Source organism: Pimephales promelas, chromosome 17, assembly GCF_988280905.1.
Source record: "Pimephales promelas chromosome 17, fPimPro1.hap1.1, whole genome shotgun sequence".
Lineage (NCBI taxonomy): Eukaryota > Metazoa > Chordata > Actinopteri > Cypriniformes > Leuciscidae > Pimephales > Pimephales promelas.
Genome location: NC_142785.1, coordinates 14,392,939 through 14,404,141, shown reverse-complemented (window position 1 = coordinate 14,404,141; position 11,203 = coordinate 14,392,939). Strand labels below are relative to the sequence as shown.

General features: G+C 39.8%; 1 protein-coding gene across 2 annotated transcripts; it reads left to right on the top strand.

Moving 5' to 3' along the window:
* Positions 1 to 504: 504 nt before the first annotated feature.
* Positions 505 to 11,089, top strand: LOC120488764 (sulfotransferase 1 family member D1). 2 transcript variants are annotated; one of them, XM_089121954.1, is made up of 7 exons: positions 505 to 1,043; positions 5,526 to 5,654; positions 5,782 to 5,879; positions 6,094 to 6,220; positions 6,303 to 6,394; positions 6,526 to 6,706; positions 9,504 to 11,089. In XM_089121954.1, the coding sequence occupies exons 1-7, from the start codon at positions 863 to 865 to the stop codon at positions 9,617 to 9,619; spliced, it is 924 nt and encodes a 307-aa protein (XP_088978080.1). In that variant the 5' UTR covers positions 505 to 862; the 3' UTR covers positions 9,620 to 11,089. The 2 variants fall into 2 exon arrangements, with proteins under 2 accessions (XP_088978080.1, XP_039541339.2); XM_039685405.2 differs by having other exon boundaries at positions 6,300 to 6,394.
* The last annotated feature ends 114 nt before the right edge of the window (positions 11,090 to 11,203 follow it).

The following is an 11,203-nucleotide window of genomic DNA, read 5'->3' as shown; positions in this document are numbered from 1 at the left end:
ATGACTGGCAGAGAAATGTAGTATCTACATTTACATTTACATTTATTCCTTTACATGATGCTTTTATCCAAAGCGACTTACAATTGCTACAGTATATATGTCAGATGTCGCACGCCTCTGGAGCAACTAGGGGTTAAGTGTCTTGCTCAGGGACACATTGGTGTCTCATAGTTTATTCGAACCCTGGTCTCTCACACCAAAGGCATGCATGTGTCTAAACTTATCACGTTTTATTGTAAATTGCTTAGGTTTGTTTCGGGTTCAGGACTGACATTTAGTTTTATAAATGGTCACATAAATCATTTGAGATATATCTTTCTGAGTTTTATATAATTCTCACTGCTTTAAGAGGAAATGTGGTCTGTAAACTTTTTTTTTCATTTAAAGTGTCACTTTTCAGACACTCCCTTGAACTCAGATTAACAGTTAAGATAACATTGCTGAAAGTTTGGAATTCAGCCCTGGCTGTCCAAGAGTTATATAAGCACCCTGCACTTGAGGAATTTACAGTCTATTCCCAAGGAGTAGAAAGAAATATAGGGACACAGAAAACAGAAAGAGGCAGAGAGAGAGAGCACACAAAAAATCAAAAGAATATTCATAATTGGAATACTAAAAGTCTAAGAAAAAACTTTGGACAGCTAACAGAACATGTTAACATGTAACAGAATAATTGAAGAAGGTCAAGCGAACAACTATCTTTAGGAGTAGGCAAAGACCTATAGACCTAAGGCTACTAATTCAAGGATCATTTAAGAAAAAGGCAAAAAGAAAGATTTCAACAAGAGTAAATTAGGGTGGAAAACTTCAGAAAACAGGACTAAAAGGGATAAGGATATTCCAGAGGACTTATTTTGTGGTGATGGAAGAGGTACTGAGTTACGAAGAAGCCATTAAGAGGGCAGGTGATTCTATTTATCGGTTTCCTCTAAAAGATGTACAGGGTGTCCCTCTCATGAGCACCATTGCAGACAACTGGAAATCAATCAGTGAATTCTGTCCTGACCCATCAGACCTACTCATCTCTACATATCCTAAAGCAGGTAAAACACTGTTAAAAAATATCTTGCTAATCATCCTAAGGTCTTGTACTTTTTAATGTCCAGTTAGTGTAAGACCAGACTATACTGTGTGTACTTTGCACTCTTTCTTGACACCATTTGAGCAATGGATTTAAAGCAACTGTCTTCTGTTGTGGGAATACAAATTAGATCCACTGATTCTATGTCCTTACATAACATCACATGTGAACTACATTATATACGGTATTCAAGATTAACATAATGGCATTAGTTTAATGATTAGATTAATTCCATTCAGGGGGTTCTGCCAGTCTCTTCATAGGGTCAAATTATGTGTGAATATTGACATGTGTTCTTATGACCTGGGACTAGGTCCGCTGGATCTCACAGTCAGGGGTAATGTCCTGTGTTGCCTTTGGATGCTTTGGTAAAAGCGGTCATCTCTGTGCCTGAAATAATAATAAAATAGCAGAAAAGGTACTGACAGCTCCTTACCTGGACATTATACATTCTAAAACACAACACAATGTGTAAAATTTAATATACAGGTAAAACACCTGTAAAAAAAATTTTAAATATACAGAAACTTCCAATTTCAAAAAAAAAGTTTATGAATTTTTTTTAATAAATTTTCTTTTAAAGAAAGAAAGAAAGAAAGTTCAATCTAAAAAAAACTGAACAAAACCTTTCTCTAGTTTGCTCTAAGCAAACATCTCATATCAAAGTACCCAACCCCAGTGAATTGTGAGCCCGGTACTGACAATAAATCCAAAAAAAAAAAAAAAAAAAACAGTTTGAAATATTAACTCATCCTATTTATTCATGAAATACAAATGAAATACACAGTCAGGACAAATCGTAAAAGAAATGTGCTTAGAACTATTTTATAACAATCTCTAGATTTAAAGTTACTGAGTGACACACACACATTACATTGAAAAAGTGTCAGGTCTATTATTTTGCATGTACACCCATTTGACAGATTAGTAACACGTATCAGTATCATCAAGTGAGATTTGCATAGTTAAACCATGGTTACTACACAAAAAAAACATGGTTAAACCAAGGTTATCATAGTAAAACTTTGGTTCATTTTTAGTTACTATGGTTTTACTGCGAAAAACATAGTTAAACCATGGTTACTACAAAAAAACATAGTTACTACAAAAAGAAACAAATGGTTCTCTTGTGAAAGGTTCTCTCTATTGCGTAAATTGCTTATGCTATTGGGTAAAGTCATCTTTTCTCTAGATTTTGAAGCCAAAAATGATCCGTCATTTTTAATATATTGTCAACGGAGTGTAGCTGCTAGCAGACCTAGAGCAGGCTATCTTGCATGCCCTGCCCTTCAGCCTACCACTGAGCCTTGCGCTTGACGTCACGCCCATTGAGGACACTTCGCACCCTCTACGTGTCACAATCTGCCAGAAGGGGGTGGCTTATGGTAAAGGATAGGCTAGGGGGCTGCATCACTGATTTCATCATCTTCAGCGAAGCTCTCCGCATCGTTGGACTCTGAGAGAAGTCATCCACCATTGAAACTAGCGGCCAGCAAGCAGAGGTCAGCGCCTGAAGAAGCCGGCCTTTGCCGCCTTCGGCCTTCCGTGCCTGCTACGCCATCTGATGTTGAGTATCCTTTTTTACTGTGATATTTGCCTTGTGAGTGTTCACCGCTGCAGCACTTTTCCTTCTCTAAAACAGCGCTCTCTGCCTGGGCCCAAACCACTCAGCCCTTGCCCTGGATTCAGGAGGCTGCGTGCACTGTGACGCAGCTTCCATTGTCGACCCTGCGGGCTCAACTCGGAGCCTTCACCACGGTTGGTGTCACTCCGCCATCCGGACCACGCAAGAAGAAGCGCCGTTCGCAGAGGATACCGGAACCTAAGTTCAGAGTGAAGAGCTCGCCAGATTTCATCCCACCAGCCTCCCTCTCTCCTTCTCCGCCCCTCCTGGACACGCAGCTGGCGGCTTCGGCCCACACTGCCGCCGCCTCAAGGGACGAAGCTGAAGGAATCGACCTGGGTGACGATTCCTTCCCTTGGCCGATTCCGGTGAGGAGAGACCTTCTCTCTCAAGCCTGCGGCTCAATCTGGCATCCCCATCCAGAGGGCTGGTCTCTACATGCATGGGTAATTAACAGGTACCCGTTGTCTTGCCAGAAGGAGTGATGAACACGATTACGTAATCCAGAGCTCCCTCTACAAGGCAGCTTTACACGTCTAAATGGTCGGTGTTCTCCAAATGGTGTCGATAGAGATCTAGACCCATGAAGATGTGGGGTCCAGTGGTTGCTTGGCTTCCTTCAAGAGCTGTTGGATAAGGGCAGGTCCCCATCCATGCTTAAATTATATGTGGCGGCCTCTGCAGCGTTTACTGAGTCGACACACAGTCAGTCAATAGGAAGAAACGAGCTTATCATCCGCTTCCTTAGAGGAGCCAGAAGGAATAACCCTATGCGACCCCAGTCGGTTCCCATGTGGGATCTTTCAATGGTCCTAGAAACACTGAAAGCTTTCCCCTTTGAACCAATAGACTCCTTGGACCTAAAGTACCTCTCGCTCAAAGCCGTTTTTCTAACAGCTCTGTCATCAGTCAAACGCGTAGGGGATTTGTACGTGCTATCTGTTAGCGCTGTGTGTCTTGAGTTCAGGCCAAATGACTCAAAAGTCATCCTCAGGCCAAGGCACGGCTATGTCCCAAAAGTGTTGGGAACCTCCTTTAAAGCGCAGGTCATTTCCCTCTCGGCTCTGCTAGCATCCGATAGTGAGGGCGATGTTAATCTCCTCTGCCCTGTCAGGGCACTGAGGGCTTACATTACGCACTCCGCACAGTTGATGCTGGGCACGCAAGGCGTTAACAATGGGTTCCCGTAGCATAAGCAACTTACCCAATACGAGAGACCCTCTCGTAAGAGAACGTACTCGGTTACATACATAACCTCGGTTCTCTCTAGAAGAGGGAACGAATATTGTTTAACCCGACCGTGCAGGCTCCAACAGCAAATTTTCACTTCAGCTGATGAAACCAGTGATGCAGCCCCTGAGCCTGTCTTTTATACGCTAAGCCACCCCCATTCTGGCTGTGTAGAGGGCGTGACGTCATGCGCAAGGCTCAGTGGTAGGCTGCAGTTGCTGCAGGGCAGCCAACCAATGGGCACGCAGGATAGCCTGCTCTAGGTCTGCTGACTGCTGCACTGTGTTGACAATACAAATAAAGAATAATTTTTTACTTTAATATCTCGAGAAAAGATGACTTTATCCACAGTGTAACCAACTTATCCAACTTATGCAATACTCATTCCCTCTTCTAGAGAGAACCGAGGTTACGTATGTAGCAACAGCGTAAGTGAATAGCACATAACAGGCACAATACCGGTATATGAATATACAACAACATGGATCACATGACTAAACTCATCGTTTTCAAATACCTCTGGCTTCACAGTCTACAACACACTACACACAACACACACTACAACGCAAAAACAGCATTTTCAGATTTATCCGCTTTGGAGAGCGTTTTCTAAAAGCTACGTTTTTATTTAAAACATTGTCTCAGTGTGGAAGGAAGGCCAAACCGTTTTCAAACGAAAACGTATTAGTGTGGACATGGCCTTTGTTGTATACTGTCATGGATACGTCACTCCAAAAAAAAAAATGTTAGTAAATAGACTTAAACTTCCAAAACCCTGCAAAGCAGTGGTCTGGGTTCAAACACTCCGACACGCAAAGTGAAGCATTCACGTGACTGGAAAGAAAGTGACCGCACACGTACATCACAGAGACATCTATTTAATGTGTGTGTTTACATCTGGAAGGCGTATTTTTTAGAGTGTTTGCTCATCTGCAATATGTATATAGGATGTCAAATAGATGATGTCTTTAAGATGTAATGATTTAGAGTGTATGTTAAACTGACATCTTAAAGATGTCTATCAGATGTTAGTGAACATCAGATGCTTTCCAGATGAAGTGATCTTTAACAGACATCTTGCAGACGTACGGTATTTGTGCTATCTGGGGAGGCTTCGTTTTTCGTTGATCGATGTGTTTCTCTGAAAATAGTATGTGCTCTGGCACGGAGCTTCATGAGAAATTGCACAGCGTACTTGATATGCACTTTGAAGCTTCAGTCAGAGTCAAATGTAACATCACTACTCTGTGCACTTCCCCTGTTTCCTGGATCCTCTCCTGCCAGCTGCAACTGAGGTGTGTCCATCCATTCTCTTCGTTCATTCCCCTCTTAGCTATATTCAAGAAAAGACTGTTACTTTCAGTCTCCATATCATCATCACTCATTGCTCTGTTTCATTCAGATTCCTGCCTGCTTTGACTCACTCTCTGCCGCATAAACTCATGTAAAACTGTTCTCCAGTTGTGCTCTCTGAGTCTGCATAATATTACAGTCATCTTGTAATATTACACAGAAATTTGCTGAGGCCCCCTTGTGGGCTCCTGCTCCCTGGTTGAGAACAAGTTGTCTAATGCTTGTCTCTGTGTTAAGGCACAACCTGGACTCAAGAGATAGTGGATCTTCTGCTGCACAATGGAGATGCTGAGGTGTGCAAGAGAGCGCCGACAGTTGTCCGTATACCATTTCTGGAAATTTTCTCTCCTCCACCTATACCATCAGGTAAGCATTTCTATACATGCTTCATCTATACTTATCACAAGGTTTTTGTGATATGAAGAATGTGTCAGTGCACCTGCGTCTACACCACTCATGTCTTGAACATTTTTATCTTTTATGCTTCATTCAGGGCTTGACTTACTTAGACAGATGAAACCACCGAGAGTAATCAAGACTCACTTACCCATTCAACTAGTGCCTAAAGGATTCTGGGAAAATAAATGCAAGGTAATAATTTAATTGAAACAAATTTCAAACACAAGGTCAAATTTGGGTTTATTTTCATTCTTCCTATCCAAAGCAAAAGATAACAAAATGACCTGTCTCTAGAGTGTTCTGGTAATAGGTACTCGGCAATATAATGTTTAAACCCCTTGATTTGCCTCTGACCACAGAGTACCAGAAATCATGTCCACTAGCTGCTCTGCCTGCTTTTCCCCAGGTCATCTATACAGCCCGAAATGCTAAGGATAATCTTGTAAGCTACTTCCACTTTGAACGTATGAATCTTACCCAGCCAGAGCCAGGACCTTGGGATGGATACATTCACAAGTTCATGAAGGGGGAATGTGAGAGAAAACTACATATTTAAATGCAGAATGTAATTTAAACCTGGAATCTTTACTCTGTACTCGAATGTTTTTACAGTAGGTTGGGGCTCTTGGTATGACCATGTCAAAGCTTACTGGAAGGAATGCAAGGAAAAGAATATTCTCTACCTGCTCTATGAGGACATGAAGGAGGTATAGTTTTAATCCAGTATATCCTTTCAAGTCCTGTCATTTTGCTAAAATCTGATTTATCTTTTATTTTATATCCTTTTTTTAAGACTAACTTTCTTGTATCTATGTTTTTCTCTTTTCCTCTCACCAAGAATCCTGTTAGGGAGATTAAAAGAATCATGCACTATCTGGACCTGTCTGTTTCTGAGGATATCATAGAAAGGATTGCGCAGTTGACATCCTTCCAAGTCATGAAAGACAATCCAATGGCTAACTACTCCTTCATTCCGAAACCTGTGTTTGATCAGTCTATTTCTGCCTTCATGAGAAAAGGTTAATATAAAACCATACTAGAAATTCCTTATTAGGAGTGTGACAATGCACTTAGCACTGTAAAAGGTTTTGCTTCAACTCAACTCCGTCATACTGAAATCACTGTTTCACCTCACAAGATCTCATCAGTAGAGATGATATGACACTTATTAGATGATATTTATTCTTAGTTATTTATACTTTTAAATGTTTTTAGTAATAGAATGAGGAGCAGGACCTAATATTTCCCCAAAAATAGGACTGGTGTACCCCCCTTAAAGGGGCGGTTGACTGCGATTTCACTTTTTTCATTTTAAATAGTGTGTAATGTTGCTGCATGAATAGTATCTGCAAAGTTGCAGCGCTGAAAGTTCAGTGTAAGCAGAGATATCGTCTTTTAAAAATCAGGAAGTATATTGCCTACAAAAACGACTCGATTGGGACTAAAGCTGGGTTTTAGACGTCACTAACCCACACATTTGCATCAACTCTTCCTCCGGAATATGCAGAAAAGGGCATGGCCATATTTCTGCGGCTCGTCGAGTGTGTTGTTCACGCAGCTGTCAGGTCTTCTGTGTTCGAGCTTCCCACGGACGTTATACTTCGTCAACAATGGATACAATTTATGTTTTATTATGTTCCTGAAAATGACGATCGTAATTAAGCTCTCTGTGCTGCGCATTTTACGGAAGACAGCTTCCAGAATCTCCACAAGTTCAATGCCGGATTCAACAAGAAACTGTTACTAAAAAATGAAGCAGTTCCGACTTTAAAACAAGAGGCAGCAGTTGCTGGGCCACAACCTGTTAGTAGGCTAAGACTTCATCATTTTAAATGTATTTGCGTGTATTATTTCACACGCAGCCTTGTGTTTTATTTTTTTCAAATGCCAGCGCTGGCTTTATAGCTACTAGTTATGCTATTTTGTGTCTACGACAAACGCGTACAAACATTATGGACCTGAATTTTGTATAAGTACTAAGTTGTAAATGTATTTTTCATGTATATGTTTTATGACGTTATTTTCGATTTGATCAAGAACGTAAACTTGCCAACGCTGTTTGAGTATAACATTAGTAGCCAGTCAGATGCTATTGTGTAAAACAAACGTGTATAAAGTTAAAAAATGTAGCAAATTATCATTCAGAAACGTTTAGTAAGAGCCGTGTGTGGTGAGGTTCTGCTTGACTCTCTTCATCGCGGCTTTCTCGTTCTGATTATGCCTCTGATTATGCCTGTGATTATGTCTGATTATGTTTGTGTAAGAAAATTATTTATATTTAACATGTTACAAAGTAAAATTCTAGCTTCCGGCCAAATGAACTCTTTGTAAAGTTTAAAGTGTACTTGTAAAGTGAACTACTCCTTTACGCTCATTTAATCAGTATTAGGGAAACAAAGGAAATTCACAACAGCTGACAAGCTCCACCCACAATGCCACATACCATAGAACGAAGTTTGAGATGAGCAAAATCTGCATCAAACTACGGAGTTAGAATTGTTGCATTATTCCAAATAAATAGATTGAGATTCAAAAACAAATGTAAAGAGATTCACAAAAATGTGTCAAATTCACAAATAAATACAGTAGATTGAGATTCACAAACAAATGTAAAGAGTAGTTTCACAAAAATGGATAAAACTTTCTGTGCATTTGCACATCACTGCGCGCATTTATGATTCTTCTTTTGCATTTGTAAATCCCCTCATGCATCTGTGGATTTTGAAACACTTCTGGTCAATGTGCAGACAAATCCAATAGGTGGACTCCACCCCGTTTCCTCAAGCCAATCAGAAAACGGCCACATCCCAGACAGCAAACTGACATTGAATCAACGTGGAAACGACGTCTCTCATGACATTGAAACAACGTTGATTTGCTCATCGAATTAACGTTGAACCAACGTCAGACGCGGCATTCTTCAAAGCTAAATGAAAATCGAAAATTGGTTTGCTTTCATAACGTTGAAACAACGCGTTGATTTCAAGTTGATTTTCCGTTAGTTTTGAAAGGATGACGCGTCTGACGTTGGTTCAACGTTAATTCGATGAGCAAAACAATGTCAGATCAACGTTGTTTCGATGTCATATTTCCACGTTGATTCAATGTCAGTTTGCTATCTGGGATTGAACTGACCAATCATAGCAAATAAAACAAAATGCATTTTATATAATTATAAGTATGATATAATTAATTATGATAAATGTAATTAACATGACAAAGTGTACAAAACTAAAGTAGCCTAAAACAGTTTTAATTTTTTTTTTTTTTTTTTTTTTAAACGTTTCTGTCAGTCTAAGGTTACGGTCTTGACTGACGGGGGCAAAAACTGATAATTCCGGTCCTTGGTTCTGATTGGTTAAGCCGCGTTCGAAGCCATTGTAAATTACTCAATAGACATACACCTGTGACCACATTACATGGATTACTGCGCAAATTCTGTTTGTGATTCTTCGTTGCTGCCTGCATGTGTTGCTTGGCAACCTCTTTCGAACTAAAGTGCTTGGCAGAGGAATAAATGTGTTATAATGTTAGATTTTTGTTGCTGGTGTTTATTTTATGAATCACTGTAAAAGACAGCTTCGCTTTTGCTTTTGCTTTAGAGAATAAACATCAAGGTAACAACTTAATTTGAAAACACACCAGAGCCATATAATACATTGCAGCACAACAGTGAAATATCGTTTAGCTGTCATTATACAAACCCCTCATGGCAGTTGAGCAATCATAATCAATTATTCAGAGGCTCATGTAATAAGAAATGATATAAAGCATATTGTGGTCAAAATTAATAAATAAGTATGTTTGTTTTCACAGGAGAGGTCGGTGACTGGGTTAACCATTTCACTCCAGCTCAATCGAAGATGTTTGACGAAGACTACGCAATCCAAATGAAAGACACAAACATTCCTTTCCGCTATAGCATCCATTAATAATTTATGCAACATTACATATAATATCACATTCACATGCTATTCAACTAATCTCTTATAATTACAAATATGTGTATATATATATATATAATTTTCAGAGCAAATAAAATGTCAGTATTTCTATAAAGTTTAGACCTATATCAGATTTAGAGCAATATGCTTTCAGGCTCAGGTAATTAAACGTTAGAATTTATAGCTGGATTAATTTACAGTTAAGGTCAAGACAATTCACCTTTGGCTAAGCCCCGCCCCCCTTAGTTACTGTTGCTACATCCGTCAAACTTCATCTGCACTTATGCTGTAACAGCTCTTCCTGCTGAAATGTTATCAAACTTTTATAAAGCAATAAATAAAGTGTCTGATAGAAGTAGGCAAAAGGGGCTGCAATATGCGTTCGAAGGCTATATTCAAGACATACAGGTGAAACGCAAGAAACAACAAGGCATCCAAAATAGAGGCAAAAGCATAGCGTTACCGGTCACAGTCAAAAAATGAACCACCGCATTTCCTACTAATCGAAACGGAGGCTGGGAGTCTGGGACTAACAATATCAGGGAGCAACACTGTTCATGCAAAGCTGGGTAGGTCTCTATTCACTTCTATAATCATTATTACAAAGAAAACGGACTAGCTACATAAGTATAACGTTGTATTTATTAGCAACGTGTTTCCCAACCCTATTCCTGGCGGCACACCAACACTGCGCGTATTCTTTGTCTCCCTTATCAAACACACCTGATTCAACCCATCAGCTCATCTGATTATGATGATGTGTTGGTGTGCCGCCAGGAACAGGGATGGGACACTGGGAACACCGTGCTAACGTACCAACAACCGGTATGAGAACCGAAATCATAACCTAAAACATTATAAAACGGTCTAACTAGTATAACTTCACACTCGCAGTAAGGTTAGAAGTAAAAAAAAGATGCGCTTGTTGATCTTTGCAGGGTTTAGCTGACTGAGGACATCCACACAGTTTCCATAGATGATACTTGTCAGGATTTGACTTCGGTTTTGGGAAGGGAAAAAACAGACACCCTCCTCCAACCTCTCTGGGAAACACGCATCTGTGTTACAAATGCCCGAGGCACAACGTTTAACCATATTTTGGATAAAACTTCGACGGTAATAGCCTGCCGAGACCAAAACTATGAGACGCCTGTGTTGAAAGTCAATGGAGCGCTGTGAAAAATTGTCCGACCTCTGTGGGAGCTCGTTCTTGGCTGCGCTGTGATTGGTCAATCTACATTCTAGGGCGTGGCTTAGCCAAAGGTGAATTGCCAGGATGGAAACAAAGAGCTTAACTTAGCCATTGGAGGACATGGTGTGTCCAATTTAAGGTTATTTAGATTTTCTTTACAACCATTTTTGAAATGTTGATATTGTAATGCAAATACTCTGTATTGTTATATAACTGGATGTAATGTTTTACATTTGCACAAATAAAATTAATACCATAAAACTTCACATAGATAATCAAATCCAATAATGTTTGTTATATTGTTTTCTTCTCTGAAAATGACATTTTGAAGGATGGTTTTGGAAGATGATGACCTCCGGCTTTTGTTATTTTACGGGATA

Excerpts from the sequence above, each read along its gene's own strand:
- LOC120488764 (XM_039685405.2), top strand. The coding sequence starts at position 863 with ATGGAAGAGGTACTGAGTTACGAAGAAGCCATTAAGAGGGCAGGTGAT. Across the intron at positions 1,044-5,525 it reads CTCTACATATCCTAAAGCAG|GCACAACCTGGACTCAAGAG; the intron begins GTAAAACACTGT and ends CTCTGTGTTAAG. Across the intron at positions 6,395-6,525 it reads TCTATGAGGACATGAAGGAG|AATCCTGTTAGGGAGATTAA; the intron begins GTATAGTTTTAA and ends CCTCTCACCAAG.